Raw genomic sequence first — 18,746 nt, 5'->3', positions numbered from 1 at the left:
ATTAAAACATAAATGTTAGTTTGCTTATTTGTTGTTGCTTAGGCCTTCCAATTGTTCTGACGACTGCCGCTGGGACCGCTCTGCTGCTGCGGCGGTATCATTTCAAGCAGATACTGACGCTGCAACTCCGCCGCACGCTGTATATCCATGCTGGTGGCATTGCTGGAGTTCTTCGATGCACTGCTAGATGAGCTGCTCTTCTTGTTATTGTTATTGAAGGCTGCAAGGACAGAGATAAGTGAATCATCGATAAGTTGAGCTGAAGATTATGAAAAGAGAATACACGCACCTGCCACTTGTGCTGCCTGCGCCATGGCCATTTGATAGGAGTAAAGCAGCGGCGCAAATTGCATCATTTGCTGCGGATTTCCCAGTCCTTGGCCCAGAGCTATAAAAGAACACACATTAGTCAATGTAACCGAAAGTAAACGTAGTAGTCTTACCTCTAAAGAGCTGTTGCTGGAACGCCTGCATAGCTGCCGCTGGCGAGGCATTGCCCAGTGCGGCAGCTGGATTATTGGCTGCATTGCCGGCGCCGCCAAAGTTGCCTAGTCCCAGGGCAGCCAGATTGCTGAGCTGACTGAGGTTGCCCAGGCTGGCTAGATTGTTGATATTCAGTCCGCCTATGCCGCCTAGAGCGCTTAGCTGTGCTGCCGCTGCCAGCGTAGCTGCCGAATATTTGTCATAGCTTTGAGCTTGTTGTTGTTGCTGTTCGCGTTGTTGCTCGCGCTGCTGTTGTTGCTGCTGCTGTTGCTGCTGATGATGATGATGATCACGCTCGGCGCGCGAGGAACGCACCGCCGAGGTGGTAGACTCATGATGATGCGCTGCAGCGGGTCCGGGACTGAGTATGCCCGCTTGCTGGGCAGCAATTGCGGCCGCAGCGGCAGTGGCGGCGGCACGCGAGGAACGCGGCGTGCTCGATGGCGGCGGTGTAGCTTGGTTTTGTGCTGTTGGCATCGCTGGCGGCGGTGTGGGACGCGGCGCTGGCGTTGGTGTCTGGCATTTGGTTGGTATAACCGTCACAGAGGACGGCAAATTGACCAAAGCTGCTGCGGCCGAGGCATGCGTCGCCTGCAGCTGTTCACGCTCACGCTGATGCGAGTTGCTCACGCTGGCGGCAAGACTTTGCACATGGTTGTTGCTGCTGCCACTGCTGCTGATGGTGTCGACGGGTGAGGGACTACTCTGGCTGGCTAGACGCTGCTCAATCTCCTGTTCCTGCTGCAGCGCCTTAACAAATGCCTGCTTCAGTCGATTGGTATGCTCCGCCTTCAGAGCCTTCTTCACGTTCGAGGTCACACACTGCTCGCATATAACCTTGGCCTCCTTATTGTCTACAAAATGAAAAGTTAATTAGCGCACAGCTCTAGGGCGTTAAATAGTTTAAACTTACTTTGCTTTTCCCATTTCCAAACGGGTGTAAAATCAATTTTACATTGTGCACAACGGAAGGGCGCTGCCACAGCATTGGCCTTCTTGTTTACCGTTAGATAATCCACAACAGTCTCTAGACCAAGCAGATAGACGAAGTCCGTATTGCTTGGATTGGGTATAAAGTGCATCTCTGGCGGTGGTGGCTTTGGTGGCGGTATCTGTGGGTGAAAACATATTCTTTAAGCTACATGAACCTCTAGAGAAATCCCTGATTCAACTCACCTGCAGCAAGGTCTTCTCCAGCTGCTTGCGCAATGCCATTTTGGCAGCCGCTTGACGCTGCGCTGGCGTCTGCGAATCCTCGCGTGACGTCGAGCGTTCATTCTGCATTTGTTTAGACAAATTAATATGCATATCAATTATTTTTACATACTTCGCACTCACCTTGAGCTCATTTAGCTGATTCTGATGTTGTTGCTGCAGCGGCGGCGCCGGCGTTATGGAAACTGAATTGCTTATGGTCCCAGGTACCTTCGAATTATCCGAAAGATTAGGCTGCATTTTTGGCATTTCGATTTATGTATATATTTTTTTGTTTTGTTATTTGAATATCAATGAGAATGTAGAAAGAAATTTAAGATGCGTTTGCTTAACAAGTTTATGCTTCACTTTTAAGTGAGTTCCAAGCTCTTTTTGGTGTGGTTTGGATTATTTTAGACAAAATGTAATTGTGTTGTGTCAGTTGTCAAAATGAAAGAAAGTAGCCTGCTTGACTTTAAAATTAAGCTTAACAGTGTTTGAAAGTTCTTTCTAACGATCTGGCAGCATTGTTAGTCGTAACTTTAATTTATAATAGGAATATTTTTTAAATTGCTATTGTTATTATATTCATAAATGCAGCATAAAATGAAAGAAACTGCTAGTTTAAATTTATATTTAAGCTTACTAACAATATTGCCAGATAAACTCAAAATCAAACTCAAAGTGTGATATCGATATGTGTAAGTGTTAGTGTTGCTAAGCGTGAGTTTTTTTTTGTGTGTGTAAATGATAGATTTCGATAATAAGTATTGGATGTATTTGAATGTTTACATATAAATATATATTGAAATTAATTGTGAATAAAACTCGGCGCTTACGGCAACGATCACATTACAATAACTCACATTGCGTGCTTTCAGACTGGAAGGCGGCGCCGACGTCGGCGTTATGGTCACCGACGGCGTTATGGTGAGATTCGGCAGATTTGTGCGCGGCGGCAGTACGCTCGACCGGTGCGAGGCGGAGGTGGCGGGTGTAATGGTGGTGCCGGCAGCCAGTGTGGCGCCCGCACCCAGCGATGATCTAAATGGCGGGAGTAACGAGGAGCTGCCACCACGCTGTGAGCTTGAACTCAGTGCAGCGGCTGCGGCTGCGGCGGCCACGGCGCTGCTTAAATTGCTCGATCGACTGTTGCTGGCGCTGCAGAGTAAGATGAAGAGCAATTAGCAAGTTATACTATGGGAGGAATGAACGGAACACATACCTAAAGCTAACAGCTGCAGTGGGACCACGCCCCTTGCTATGGGCAGGCATCGGCAGCGCTGTGGTGGGCGTCACACTCAGCGATCCCTTGGCGGTGAGCGCACTTGGTATTGCCGCCAGCGGATTATTGGGCGAGACACTCGTCGGTGTCACCACCAGATTCTCTTTCATCACCTGCTGCGATTGCTTGAGCTTCTTCAGCAGCATCAGCTTGGTCTCCTCATTGCGCAGATCCTGACGCAATTTGCGCAAACTCTTCTCACGCTCCTTGAGCTCTGCATGGCTGAGCTCCTTGATGGGCACATAGGGCGGCATCTCCTCGTCATCCGTTTCCGAATCAATGTTGCCATTCTGCTGGCGTCCATTGGTGCGCGCCGGCAGCAGCACAATATCCGGCGCCTCGGCATATGACTTGGGCTCGGTGCGAGGACGCAGCACACGGCGTTGCACCTTACCCTCCTCCTGCCCACTGCTTGCACCTCCTATGCCAACTGACGCTGCTCCCGCTATTGCGTTCTCACTGTTGTTGTTGTTGTTGCTATTTATATTATTTGTGGTTGCTGTTATGCTATTGCTGCTGCCATTGCCTGTTGTTGTTATTGCTGCTGTTGCTGCTGCTGTTGTTGCATCAGCAGCAGCTGAAGTTGGGCTGTTGTTGTTGCTGTTGGTGGAGGAAGATGAGGCATTGGAGTTGGAGCTGCTTGGCGCCGGTGCTGGCGTTATTGTCAAGCCCGCATTATTCGCTGTCAGCGCACGCAAGTCGCGATTGCTGAGCGCTGTGGTTGGCGTTATGGTTAATGCCGGATCGCGCCCTGAACTTAAACTTAAGTCGACGACATCGTCGACCTCCATTTTGGCCATTTTCGCGCGTCGCGTCGTCGTGATTAATTTTTAGATTCGACCAACTGCAAATGTAAGAATTAAAGCGATTAATTAGAAAAAGTTTTTAGAATATTTTGTTGAACATTAAGATAATACAAATTTATTATAGAACTGAAATAAAAACTGCTTTATTGCAAAGGCATTTCATTTTAAACAAATAACAAAACTCTATCTTAAGGGTTAATTTCTGTTTAATCAATTTTCAAGAATACCTCACATGATCCCAATATTTTCTCTTGTTTATCACTTGAAGCCTAATCCAAGTGAACTTTACGCACTTTAAATTGAATTCCAATTTTTATTCCAGGTTTGTACTTAACTGTTTGTATCTATAAACTGTATAAGAGGTATTCAAAAAAAAACCTACGCTTAAGGGTGGTTTGCTGCTCTTGTTTTGAATGTTTTTTTTTTTTTGTTGGCCGTCGCCAAGCGGAATTCAGACTTTAACCCTTAATGGCTTAATGGTTTGTTTGCTGCCGTAAAAGAAAAAAAGACAGCGTAAATTTGCGATATATTTTCTATTGCATTTTACTGTCTCGACTGCTGCTGCTGCTGTCTGGAGAGCTGCTCCCCTTTTTGGCGTGTAAGGAAATAATAAAGATATCCTGATTTCAATTTATTTAGGCGACGACCTTGTTGAGTTGCTGCAACTGATAGCATTGGGGGGCGTGTGCTTTAACTTGCGGTGACAAAAAAAAAAAGAAAAGAAAAATGAAAGCTGTACTAAATTATGAAACACAGACGACAACAGATCGCAGAGTCAGACAGACAGACAAACAGATAGAAAGGTAGGGGAATGTGGTATGTACAAATAGTAGTAGCCTGTCGACTGTTGTGCTTTCTGTTTGCTTCTTGAGGCAAGTCACGTTTTCGTTTTATCAAATTTTCGCATACAAAACGAAGCGGTAACGAGCAAAATTTACATGAAAACAAAGTGGGCTCAAAACCCATTAAAGTAGAGCGAGCGAGAGCGAAAAGAGAGAGTGAGAGAGACAGAGAAGAGAACGGTGCGCTTGTATATATGCAAATTGTTCAAAATGTTTAGAAACAATGCTGTAAACTAGCAAGGCACACATACATACATACAAACACACACAGGCACAATGCGACGACACGTGAGAGCGAGAGGTGAATAAACTTTGCAACAACTGCAATACATATATATGTATGCATGTGTGTGTGTGTGTGTGTTTGTGTGCAACAACTACAATTACACCTGGCACCGCTTTGTCAAGTGGCCGTCGTCGTCGCTCTCCAATAAAAAGGCATTAAATGCCACTACAACAGCAACAATACAACAATAAACAGTCCAATTAAAATGAAATAAATGCAGCAGCCGCAAAAAGCTTTAAGCAAGCAAGAAAAAAAGCTTTTGCAGCTAAATTAAATCAAAAGAAAAATCTATGACAACTACAAAACTTTACTCAATTTCATTTGCGGACATACTCAATGTGCTATAAATTAACTCGCTTTGAAAGTTGGCAGCAAGCAGATCACACACACACATGCGTAACAACAGCTATAAACTCGCTGCTTCATTATTTCTTGTTGTTGTTGTTTTTGTTTCTCCCCAAGCAGCTGTCGGCAGCAGCGACTGAGGTCTCGCTGCTTTCCACACACACACACACACATACATACGTACATACAAGCAAGCAAGCACACACTTGTGTCGTCATCAGATTTGCTGACTGAGAGCAAAAACTGTTTATTGAACATTGGCACAGTGGTACGTAAGCTGTTGAAAATGCATTTATAATTTCCATGACCTAAGTTTAGAATTTAAAGTGCAACGTTTTATTGCTAGTGCTTGCATATGAAAATATTTATTTTAATTATTGTAGTTTTTGTAACTTGGTTTTTGTATCACTGTGCAGCGCTGAACTAATCATTGTTTGCGTTTTTGTTAAGCTTCGCGTACAAGAAAATGCAAAAAGATTGTTTAAAGATTTTTAATGTTTAAATAAATGAAGGCGATGTGACCTTTTTTGTATTTATGTATGCAAAGTACACGCGAGAGTTCTTGCGCCTGGCATTGATAGATATACATACATACATACAAACAAACAAACATACATACATACATACATACATTCATAGTATGAATTGTTTCTATATACACATGCTTATATGCATATTATACCATGTAGCCGTATCGATTTGTTTAACATTGCTGTCAACGTTGAGCGTTTTTGACGACACATGCTTTATATACACACATACATATACATACATACATACATAAATAAATGCAAGGCTATAATTGCGTTTAATGGCGCGCTAAATGTGTTTCAATTAGCGCTTAAAGCTTAGCTTAGTCTTAATTTATGTTTGTTGCTGTGTGTGCCTGTGTGTGTAAGTATGTCAATGTGGCTTACATCGAGAATACATAACATTTATAGCCAATGCAAGTTCAAGTTGAATACTAACGGTCATTGGCAGCTGAACTGTGGCAATGGTAATTGCTGCTTCAGTAAGAAGAGGCGTGGCAAACGCCTAGCCCTTGACATAGACAGCAGTTAACAAACTAACGCAAAAAATTGTTATAAGCAGCGAAAAGAAATAAGGTTAAATCAAAAGTACAGTTGTGTACATAGCGCAGCGAGCAATAATAATAACAACAACAACAACACAAACAAAAGCGAAATGTATATCTGTGTGTGTGTGTGTGTGCTTGAGTTGCTCTGCTGACTGCGGTGAGCAACAACAACAACAACAGCAGCACCAACAGCAGCCGACAACGACGACGGACAACACAAACAGCAAGAGACTGAGTAAGAGAGAGAGAGAGAGCGAGCACAAGCTACTAGCTAGAAGAAGAGAGCACGCGTCTCGCGAGCCCAACAAGGTGCGGTGGGGGTGGTGTATGGGGGGTGGTATGTAGGGAGGTACTATTGGGGGAGTGCACAAGCCACAGACGGCAACCAAATTGCAAGTGGGGTGTGGGCACTTGGTTAGCACTAAACTCTTAACTGTCTAGCCACCCACCCAAAAAGAAGAAAAACTCAAGCACAGCAGCAACTTGCTTTAACTAGTTGAGAATTTTTAATAGCCAAGGGCTGTCTTTAAATTTAAGCAAAAACTATTGCAAATTAATAAGCATTTGCCTACAATATGTAAATAGGCAATGCGCTATATACTTAACATATCAGCGCATTTATGTTTGTATATAATATACAATAAATACAATATAAGAAATGCGCATATCTTATGGTGTGCTTTTTTATATTTGTACATATGTATGTATGTATGTATGTTCGTTTGTTTGTATCTGTGTGCAGCAGCAGCAACAAACCCGAACGTAGCGTAACGCAAAAGAGAGTGAGTGTGAGAGAGAGCGCGCGCGAACAAGCGAGAGGAGCTAACCGTTGCTTGGGCTGCTGCTGCTGACTGTCGCTAAGAGAGCGCACATACAACTTTGTACATGGGTCACTGTTATATACAAACAAACATGTGTACATTATATACACACGCACACACACACACAAACATTTATTTACTTGGCGCACACATTCCAGCACAAAAGATTAAAAAGTGCACTAAACTAACGCATAAATCGGCAGCGTCTAAACTAATCAAATTATGAAACAAATAATTAATTAATAATAAGCAGCAGCGGCATTTTCTACAAGTGTGGCAACTCCTTGGTGCCAACTAGCGGCGGCAGCATAATCAAAGCTATGCACACACATGCATGCATACTTGTCATTGTGTGTGTGATGAATGCAGTCTGATGTCATAACTCAAGCCATTGCTTATCTATTTAGGCAACTAGATGTGCACTAATACAAAAGATTAACTTAACAGCTAAGTAGCAGATATTTACATATACATACATACAAGCACACACATGTATTATGTACATGTCATTTATTTATTAATAGCAGCGCTTTCAAGATAAGCGCTGGGAAATTGCAACACATTCTCAATATATACAAATGTACATACATAAATAGTATTACTATAAAACATTTACAACTTAACACGAAATTAATTGCGCTTACTAACGGTAGAAAACAGTTCGTTGAGTAAATAGTTGAAAGTGCTTATATATATATGTAAACTCTTATCAGTTTACATAGCAACGTAATTAACAATAGGTTTTAATAATTTTGTTATGTTTATAACTTTAGTGCGCTGTTCTTTTTACAGCTGCTGCTGCTGCTTTTTTTCTGCTGCTCAAGAGCGCGCTGACCAATTTTATATACATATGTACATAAACAGGTTTTCATTTGTTGTTATTGTTATTTTCACATTTTAGTTGCTCATAAAAAGCCGCCATAATAAATATAAACCAAATGCAAGCGCAAAAAAACAAAGAAGTTGACAAACACACACAAACAAACATTTGCATGTAGTATATATGTATATAACTTATATACATTCTTATCTACTTATGCAACAATCATCAAGTACAATTGCAATTTTACAAATGACTTTTGATGGCCAAATTTTCATGGTCAGCTTTGTAGAAATGAAATTACTTAATGTGTGCACAATTGCTTTTATTTACTTTTATTATGTACAAGCTGCTCAGTTGGTGAAATTACAGTTGTACATGCTTTGATGGCTTTGACTTGTGAAAAGTTATCTTTTGCTCTAATTCACACGCACACAAATACAATTGCATGACTATTACTTTTACAAGCATACACACATACATACGTATATAACGTTTATATATAAAAACTATTGTGTATATAAGCGCCGTCGTTTCGCTTTTGGCTATCCAAGCGTGCATCTGTATCCATGTGAGTGTGTGTGTGTCTCCTTTTGCCTGCCTAGCTGAAGCCTCAGCAGCAACAACAACGCCCAAGTTAAAAATACAACAAAACTGCAACAATTGCATGTACATAGTGTATATGTGTACACACATACATATGTATGTACATATGTATTTAAATAAAAAAAAAAGCATGTCAACTACTCAAAAGTCTATTTATGTGACTTTGGTAACTTACAGTTTGGCAAGCACTACAGCTGCACTTAGCTGTTGTTACTTAAAGTGTAAAATATTTTTAATGCTTCTGCATTTGCAATGAAAATAAAATAAAAACAAAATTCCACCTAATCAAGCAAATTACCAACGCGTCGACGCTGTCACGCTGCTTGCGTCGCAGTCACGATCAGCGTCTTCGCCGTTATGCCTTTTGCTATTTTTAGGCTTTTGCGCTTTTTACCTTTTCGTTATTTTTTTATTGTTGGCAAAACAACATCAAATGAAAATGAGACGCAACGTCTCTCACACACGCTGCTGCTGCTGCTTCTTCTTCTTTTGCTTAAGAATAACCCCAAAAAGTAACACGTAAAAGTTAAGCAGCACTGCTGGCGTCGCAGTCGCAGCGCTGGCTCATTGACGTCGACTGCCCTGGACGACGACGAGGCCGCGCGGCCGCCCAACAATAACAACTACTAATAAAAACGCGCAGGAATAAAAACAACAACAAAAACCAGTTAGCTGGCTATATACACGCACACATAGATACACACACACATGCATATGTATTTACAATTGACATTTATACGCTGGGATGACACGGATAAGTGCCAACAAGCTATAAACGAATGAAAAAGATACAAGTGAAAAAAATTTGAATTCATTCAATTTCTATCTCTTAGGCAAAACCAATTTCAATTTCGTTTGCAATTAAACGTAAACTACAAATACAAACAAATCACCACCACACACACACACACACAAATCTTTTTGTCACGGTTTGAGAGTCACTGTGCGCGCAGTTAAAGTTTTTTAACCTTGAACTTAGCTAATGTTAGTTTATGTTTCTACTTATGCTTAAGTATGCACCTGTAATATTAAAATATTTAACGGCTTCAAATATTTACATAGTTTGTAGTACATAAGCAGCAGCGTACTATATAAAAATAAATGACAAACGGAAAAGAGAAAATATTTTTTCTAGCGCTTTAGCTGATAAGCTGCAGTACACAAACACACACACACACATATGGCATATACATAAGCATGTCCACTTCGCTAGACATCACAGCTGCCTGCCTTTGTGTGTGGGTCTGCCTGTGGTCTTATATACACAAATACATACATACATATACTTATGTATGTATGTATATAGACATACTTATGTGCTTATGTACTTGTGAATCATTTTTATAAAGATTTATGACTATTTTTGATTACTTTATGCGCGTTTGTTTGCATGATAATTTAAATTCTTAGTAGTTCATTATAACTAGCAACTTTAGCTAACGGTAACTAGCAATTGCTGCAACGCTTTCTATCATACACTAGCATACATATTATACGTTTGCCTGTGTTATTGTTGTTGCTTTTATGCGCTGTTCTTATTTTGCACTTAATGACGTGTAACCAAGCGAGCGCGTGTTTTATATACAAACACACTTACATACAAACATATGTATGTTGTGTCTGTGTGTGTGTGTGTGTGTGTGTGTGTGTGTGTGTAGCATATGCAAGAGTTTTTTGTGTGCGAGCGAGATGCCACACTAAACAGGTAGAAAAAAAAATGCCAAACCAAAAAATGAAAAATAAAAACAAAATACTAAAAAGCAGCTTTGCCACTTTTTTGTTTTTGTATTATTACTTTTGTTTTAAATTTTTGCAAGTTGCGTACACAAAAATTAACATAACAATTATTGTTGTGCTTAAAATAAATGACAAGCATAATTAGTTAAAGCAGAAAAAAACACTAAAAATGCATAAAAATAAATAACTAGTATGGCTTACGATTTAAAGCTTAAGCTAATCAATTTCTTGAGTTGCAAAGCGAGGTGGCAACGCTCTGCAATATGCCCATGTGGCCCGGCCCTACGGCCCGCAGCAGAAAAAAACAAAGGTAAAAGGTTTTACATTAGGCATACACATAAACACAATACATGCATATGTATGTATAAAAGTAAAAAATTTATACACAAGACAGCATCAACAACAACAACAACAAAACAACTACTACTACAACAAGCACAAAACGCGACTCATTTAAACGGTCAATTGCCCCTCAAGCAAAGAGGGCAAAACGTGCGAAAAGCAAAGAGAGTGTGAGAGCGAGAGAGCGGGGCAAGCAAAAAGAGAGCGCGCGCGCCTGTAGCTCAATGAAAATTGAACAGCGTTTGCTTTCGCACTTTAAAATACTATTTTGTGTTGTGACTAGAGAAGTGCAGGCAAATCTCGGAAACGTATAAAAGTAGTTGTAAAAATTTAATTTCTCGCTTCAAAATGTCAGCACACTTACACACACGCCAAGCAAAATATTTAGCTTAATAAAAAAAACTTTTGCACAGACACACAAAAAAAAAAAAGTTCAGTTCAGTCAGCGTGCATAAATTAACAGCCACAAGATACAAATGGGAGTGAAAGAGCGAGAGCGGCAGAGAGTGTGTATTTGTGTGTGAATATTTTGTTTGTGTGTGTGTGTGTGTGAGCGCTTAGCGTGCAATTGTGTGTATAGCACTGGCAATTAAGGCAACAAAAACATATCTAAATAAACAATAAATAAAAAATATATGTACACACACACACATACGCATATGTTATGTATGTTTATATTTAAAAAAGAACAGCAAATGCAATAGCAAAGCCTAAAATAAAGAAATTGAGACACGACAAGTGGCAACGCTGCTGCCTGCTGTATCTGCTTGTTGCTCTTGTTCTTTTATTACTTTTCTTTTTTGACAGTTGGTTGTGTTTTCTCCTTCGCGTCTAGGCAGCACTCCAAAAGCTTCGACAAGTTTAGCAGCAGCAGAAATAAAGTTTTCATTTTTAAGCAGTTTTGTATATAAGCAAATGCAATGCTAGCGCACAGTGGCGCAAATGTAATTTACATTACATACAATTAAACAAAATTTGAACAATTTTTTGCAAATGAATTTGATAGTAAACAGTTTCAAAGTTGGTAACTTTTTTTTTTGGGTCATTGCAAACGAACTTTGGTTATATAAGCTTCACACTGTGCGCCTGAAACTTCTTACATTTCTTTTTACATATGTATGTGTGGGCTGTATGTATTTTTTTGTGTATCTTAAAATATTTTATGCAGGCCAAAGGCGTGCAAACTTTTCTGTGTGCATAGGAGTGGGAGTGGGTGAGTTTGTTTACTCCACCTGCATATAATGCACACACACCATATATGGAAATATTTATGTATAATAGGCGGTGTCAAGACACATGTCCATATAATTGCCAAACGCGCAAAATCGAAGCCAAGTCTAAACATACATATGTACATAGAGTTCGCCACCCCACCCACCACCCACCAAACGGTACCACCACAACAACAACAACAACAGCAGCAACGCCTAGTCGCTCTGTTAAGCTCTAAACCTAACCCCACCCTCACATCCGACCACCCATACACACCCACACCCATACAAATTTTGAACAAACACACACACAACTGTGTTTTGGCAGCAGGTACAGTTGCGTTTGCAGCGCATAGTTAGTTATTCAAGTTGAAGTGCTGAGCGCTGTGCTAGTTGGTTTAATTATAATCGTAGCTATTTCATAATTAATATACACACACACACACACACACACACATATAAACGCAGTCCCCTCCAATATTTCAGCAACCCTCAACTAAAGCTCTCTTATGCGCTAATTGCAATTGCAATATTGCTTGCTTGCTTATGTATGTGTGTGTGTGTGTGTGTGAGTGATGTATTTAGATTAAATATTCGTTGATATTAATGTTTTAGCTGGTCAACGGAACTGCGGCTAAAACTAATTTCCTGCTGCAAACGGTTTACCAAATATAAAAAGCAAAGAGCAGCGCAAAGAACAAACAACAAAATGTAATAGGAAACAGTTCTTGAATATTACATGAGTTTAAAGCTATGAAACGAATTTGATGCTTGATAGTGTCAAGTTGATAAATGCGCGAGAGAAAGGTATAAAATATAAAGCAAAATTAAATATAAGTTTTAAGCATAAAAAATAAATATTTGATAAACAAAATGTGTTTATTTTACTTTTGGGAATTTACAAGGCTTAACTTTTGAGTTGCCAAATGATAGATAAGAAAACTTTATCAATTGAGTTGAACTTTATAGTTTTTTATAATGTTTAAGCATAAATTTGTGTTCTTATTTTGCTGTGCACTTTAAAAAGTTTTCATTTGATTTTTTAGCCCATTTAACTTTATACGAGTTATACATACCCCCCTATTTCTTATATATACATGCAGAACTAGAAACATATGTCGCAATTGCAACAAGCAATTCTAGATTTGCGTGTGTTGCACATTACAATACAAAATTTGCATTTTAGGCTGTATCTATCTATTGTTACTGTTGGCACTTGGGCTGTTGCAGTTGCTGCTGTTGTTGTTGTTGTTGTTGTTGTTATTATTGCGTTTCTAAGCCAACTATATATAGTGCGAGAGACTATGCAAAACAACCCCCACCCCTCTGGCTGGCTTGCAATGCAAAATGTTACCCGGGCATAGTTCAGATAAGCGTTATGACCGGCCACGGGTCGTAGTTCACACACACACACATGTATCATATACATATGTATATGAAAACATATGTATCTATATAGAGAGCAGCGGCATTGGTAAAATACGAGCCGTGGCATATCATCGCATAGATTACGCAACTATTGCCCACACACACACACACACACGCACACATACAACCAATAACTGTGGCTAGGCTTCGCAGCCGAAAACGGGCCACCCACACTTTGCTAGCTCTCTCTTTCTTTCACATGCTCTCGCTACAATCGCGGGCGACACATTTGTGCCACTCCAAAAAGCAAAAAGGGACGACGACGACGACAACAACCCACCACCACCCCAAACAGGCGTCCCCCCAGCCACCTGCAGAACTTTCCGCATCGCAGTCGCAGTCGCCGTAGGCCTCTGTCGGATGCTGTTGCTGCTGCTGCTTCTACTGTTGCTGCTTATTGTTTTTGTTTTTGTTGTTGTTGTTGTTGTTGCTGTTGCTTCGTTTTCGGCACCGACGAGAGTAGTCCCGGATATTATATGCATACTTGAACTATGCGAGGAAGCAGTTCGCTCCATGCACCCACTCAACTGAACTGTAACTCCCCCTCAAGCCCAAGCCCAGGCCCAGGCCCACCCACAATGCGTTTGTATGTCTGTATGTATCTCTCTATCTGTATCCGCTTTTTGCCAGCTTTATGTACACAGCTGTACTCGGTGTTGAAGCCATGTTACGGGCGCACTTTACAGCCACAGCCACAGCCAGCGCCTCCAATCTGCCAACCAACCACCCAACCACCCACTGCAACAACAACATACGAAGCCGTCTGCAATTTCAGCTAAAGCCACAAGCAGACTAGCCCCAGCTTTCTCTAGCTTCTGTCTAGCTTTAAAAACTTTTCGTAATGCTGCACAAATTGTAAAATTTATTAACTGTATTTAGCAACTAAACAACAAGCAACTTGTTATCTGCTACACATTTTTTTTTTGGCTTGCGTGTGTTTTTGCGGCGTTCTTGCGTTATGTCTTTAAATCGATTTTTTCCAACACGCGACAGCAGCCAAAGCTCAACACACGCCCCCAACCAGCTGCCCCTTCCCCCCTGCATTGCTTTTACCTACTGTTTGGCTTGTTTGCCATCTAGCTTGCACCCACACACGCGCATACAAAAATTCAACTCTTGTTCTCTCGCTCTGCCAGCTTGTGAAGTTAAAGCAAAAAAGCAAGCAAAAGGGCCATAAAACAACAAAAACAACAACAACTTGGCAAACAGCGCGCGCAAAAACAAAAGGAAACGCTTTGGGCTTTAAAGGGAGTTTGAATCTCAAGACGAATTTTAAATTTTATCCCAAGCGATCGCGTTATGAATAAACAACTGCCACTGTTATCGATAAGCAGCGAACTCGGTCAGTCGATAGGCTTGCTTAACAAGTTCTAAGCTCGCAGTCTCTTGCTCTCTCACTCTCTCTCTCTTGTGCGCTCTTTTGCTTAATCTACATTAAATGGCATCGCAGTGATTTAGTTTTAGTTGTGTTTTTTCTTTGTGTGCTTTTGGTCTTTTGTGTTTTGTCAACAGTGCTTGCAGCCAGCCTTATATACAAACAAACAAACACACATACATATATATAGCAGTACACATAGAAAGCTGCAGTTATATGTAACGGCGCTGCATGAAACTATTGAGGCATGAACATGCAATTTATATACAACACACTTACACACACACATTGATATACAACAACAGCATTAGGCAACTGTACTTTTGATATCAAATCCACTGCCAACACATACGCACACACACACACACACACATGCATATGCATATGTATATAGCTGCATGCATGCGCATCGAATACCCCCACCCCCAAGCCTCAGCCTAGACACACACCCATCTAAACACAACACCACCCCCCCACCCACACAATACTCTATGTTTAGTTTTAGTTGCGCTTTAAACTGCATTTGCCTCGATTTCAGCAGCACTTGCTAGCTGTAAGCCTGCTATATATACATATACATATGTATATACGAAATGTGTAACAAATCGCGCAATATCTTTGTCTTAACTTCAATTGCATTAGTAATCTACAGTTTAGCAAGCGCTGTCTAAAGCTGTTTAAAAGCAAATAAAACAAAATTGTAATAACCTAAATATGAAAATCTTTTTGCGCTGTCAATAATCTTACACACACACATATGCACGTGCTAGTATGTGTGTCTAAACAGGTGCGCAGCGGCTTCACTGCTTGCCCAAACGAATACTTCGAATGTGTGTTCTGCTCGCCCCAATATATATATATATGTGTATCTAACACACAAACACGCACACACACACTCACATCCAACTACAGCGACTAGAAAATGCGGGTCTGGGTCGTCATCGAGACGAGACGAGACGATGGCGAGAATGCAAGCACATAAAGAACGCCAAAATAAGTTTAAAACTAACGACAACACACAGAGCGCCCAATGCGTGTGCAACTGTATGAGAGCGCAAGAGTGAGAGAGTGAGTGAGTGAGAGAGAGATTATTTTGGAGCATTGCAACTTTTCGTGCTTTTTGGCAAAATGCGTTGCGTTGTTGGCGCTGCGTAAGGCACAGCAAAGCGCTAGAAAGAGAGACCAAACATGACGTAAAGGGGGCGGGGGTGTAGGTGCAATGGGCGCATAACAAAGAGCAAGAGAGAGATAGAGCGCGCTTTAGCTTGTCAGAACAGAACGAACAAGTGCAATGCGTCTGCCACTGTATGGGTATGTATGTATATTTGTTTGTGTGTGTGTGTATGTAGGGTTACTTTTAAAAGCCAATGCCTTTAACTAATTAGCAATATGCCTACTAATTGCCAAAATTCATTCTTATGTATGCTTGTATGTATCCAAAAGTTCATTAACACAATTTAATATGCAGCCAAAGCTTTTGCCTTCATTCATAATGACAGCAATACACGCAGAGCCCTAACACACACACACACATACATACATACACCCCCAACTGCCTGAGATATGGCAACCACAAATGTATACATACATACACACACACACACAGATAACGGCAACCCCGTCGCCAAACATAAAAACGTAGCCAAGCGACAAACTGAAAAAAATAAACGAAGAAAGGAAAAAAAAAGTAAGAGCAGATAATAAAAGCAAGCGCCTAAGTATGGCGTCACTTAGACGACGTCGCTGCCCGCCACTCTGTTGCTGCTGCTGCTAACCACACAGCAACAACAATACTAATAACCAGAAGTCAACGTCAGCGCAACAAAAACACGGTAAAAGCTGTAAAAATTGTCAATATAGCAAACAAAATATAGTAAAAAAAAAAAACAAGAGCAGAAAAAAGTCAACGGCTAACAACAGCTTGCAAAATAATGTGCGCGAGTGTTGAAGATGCCGCTAACGCTGACTGCGACGCCAACGCTAGCAGCAGCAGCAGCAGCAGCTCTTTTTAACGAGCCGAGTGACAAGCGCACACTAGTACGAGAACTCACACATACAAAACGTACTCAATACATATACATAAGCAGCCGCAGCAGACCGGTTGAGGTTAAATTGGATAGGGGAAGGCAGATGCGACTACGTTGGTTAACGGGGCAGTGGAAGCGTCAGGGGAGGGGAGCATGGCCAAGGCATACATATTGAATTTTTCATCAGCGTAATGAAAATTTTTTGTATTTTAGTGTGTTGATCGACTTACCACGCAGAGAAAAAAAGTCAAGTAGAAAATCCGTTAAAGTGCTGTAGTTGTTGTTGCTGCTGCTGCTGCTCTGATGCTGTGGGCGCTGCTGCGTTTGTTCAGCCTCTTGGAATTTTTTGTTAATTTACTATTTTCCACTTGCACGTTACACACACACACACTCACACAAACACATGCAATAGTGCACACAAATTTCATAAATATTGTGGCTCTTAAGATTTTAAGAAAATTTCACTTTTGATTTTCTTTTTAGTTGCTTTTGCTAATTAACTTTTCACAATCGCTTTTATGTAAAATATTTATATACATATACATATGTACATACGTACGTGTGCCTCTTTAACACTAATACACTTGCAGAACGCACTGCGTCGACGTCGTCGCTGACCGCGCTGCTACTGCCAAATAAATGTTTTTCGCTCTTTCTTTTTTACCACGCACTCAATTTGCGCTATGCTTTTATACAATTTTTATTGCACGTTTGTTTATTTGCTAACAATAATTATTATGCTCTTGAGTTTGTTTACTTTTTCTCTTTTTCTAGATGTAAATTACTGCTTAAGACGCGATTTAGTGAAACCTTTTGCAATTTAATGCATTGCACTTGGCAGCTTCGCGCACATCATTTTGTTTTGTAATCTTATTTTGTTTGTAAACAAATAAAATCGTAATATTAAAATAATTAAACCGTGCACTTTCTTACGCGAAACGCGCGTCTAAACCGCTCGAAGTTGTTGCTATTTATGACAATGTGACCGTGGTAGCAAAATGAAAACAATACCGAAGGAATTTTCATGCTAAGTTGGCAGCTCAGCGCAAACTATTCGAAAATTCTACAGAGCTATCGCCAAGTTATCGAGTAGCAATTCGAAATTGCATAAAAGAGACAAAAACAACAACAGCTGTATTTTGACCTATTGTGTTAATTTGAATAAATTGTAAGTAATATTAATTAAAGCATTTAAAAGAATTGCACATGAATTAAGCGCTTAGTTGCACTAGACGCTCCAAGTAGGCCTTGCGACAGTCCATGTCATCTGCCGGACGATTGTGTGGTGTCCAAACCGGCTCGCCAACAAAATATCTGCGTGCTTTTATATAGTTCTGTAATCCACTAAGAGTTAGTTAAAATATTTTGTTTATAAAACACTACATACGTTGGTGTCCAATGTAAAGCGATGGTAGATACCAGCGGGTATAATAATCAAATCTCCTTTGACCACCTGTATGCGCAGCCAGTTTTCCTCAGAACTAGAATGACAGTCAGTAACGAGTCTCAATTTACGATCTTATGGCATACTTACTCACGTACATCAAAGTAACCGGAGCCTTCCAAGACCAGACGAATCTCTTCGTCCGTATGCAAGTGCTCTGCGTAGAAAGATTTTAATTTGTTAGCATAGTCCGGCAGGCACTTTTCCGAGCAAGTGATCTCGTCTTCAAAGTTGTAACCACGCTGGGAACGCAGTTCCATTAACTCCTTATCATTCTCATAGTCATCCGCATTAATCTGATAGACGAGGTGAAGAGTTGAGTGTGAGATAAGCGCGTCTTGGGCAAGGTCATACCTTAAAATATTCCACGCCGGTTTTGGTATATAATTCAGCTAGCTCCATACAGGTGGGAGGCTGGCGCTTATGTTCCAAGCGCTGATCTGATGTATCATTGTCCATATACCAAACGTTAACCATGTTTAAGCGAAAAACGATCTTGTCTTGCGGAATTCGTATAAGAAATGACATTCTTATTAGAGAAAAAAGCTCAAACATGTTCGATAACACATTGAGCTAAAATATCGAGCGGTAGTTACAAATCGAGCAAGCTGTTAAA

The 18,746-nt window shown here is 40.7% G+C and overlaps 2 protein-coding genes across 3 annotated transcripts; both read right to left on the bottom strand.

The window, feature by feature from the left end:
- Positions 1 to 38: 38 nt before the first annotated feature.
- Positions 39 to 3,762, bottom strand: LOC108600729 (transcriptional repressor p66-beta). Of its 2 annotated transcripts, none has more exons than XM_017988470.2 (8): positions 2,903 to 3,762; positions 2,544 to 2,838; positions 1,822 to 1,932; positions 1,660 to 1,761; positions 1,397 to 1,595; positions 444 to 1,337; positions 290 to 388; positions 39 to 220 (listed from the first exon to the last, which is right to left on the bottom strand). In XM_017988470.2, exons 1-8 carry the CDS (start codon positions 3,760 to 3,762, stop codon positions 39 to 41), a joined length of 2,742 nt encoding a protein of 913 aa, XP_017843959.2. The 2 variants fall into 2 exon arrangements, with proteins under 2 accessions (XP_017843959.2, XP_017843960.2); XM_017988471.2 differs by having other exon boundaries at positions 1,822 to 1,908.
- A 14,097-nt stretch (positions 3,763 to 17,859) lies between these two features.
- On the bottom strand, positions 17,860 to 18,652 carry LOC108598928 (1,2-dihydroxy-3-keto-5-methylthiopentene dioxygenase). The gene is made up of 4 exons (XM_017988472.2): positions 18,485 to 18,652; positions 18,221 to 18,426; positions 18,074 to 18,167; positions 17,860 to 18,020 (listed from the first exon to the last, which is right to left on the bottom strand). The coding sequence occupies exons 1-4, from the start codon at positions 18,605 to 18,607 to the stop codon at positions 17,898 to 17,900; spliced, it is 546 nt and encodes a 181-aa protein (XP_017843961.1). The 5' UTR covers positions 18,608 to 18,652; the 3' UTR covers positions 17,860 to 17,897.
- Between the last annotated feature and the right edge of the window lie 94 nt (positions 18,653 to 18,746).

This window comes from Drosophila busckii, chromosome 3L (genome assembly GCF_011750605.1).
Source record: "Drosophila busckii strain San Diego stock center, stock number 13000-0081.31 chromosome 3L, ASM1175060v1, whole genome shotgun sequence".
Taxonomy (NCBI): Eukaryota; Metazoa; Arthropoda; class Insecta; order Diptera; family Drosophilidae; genus Drosophila; species Drosophila busckii.
This window is presented reverse-complemented; position numbering and strand designations above follow the sequence as displayed.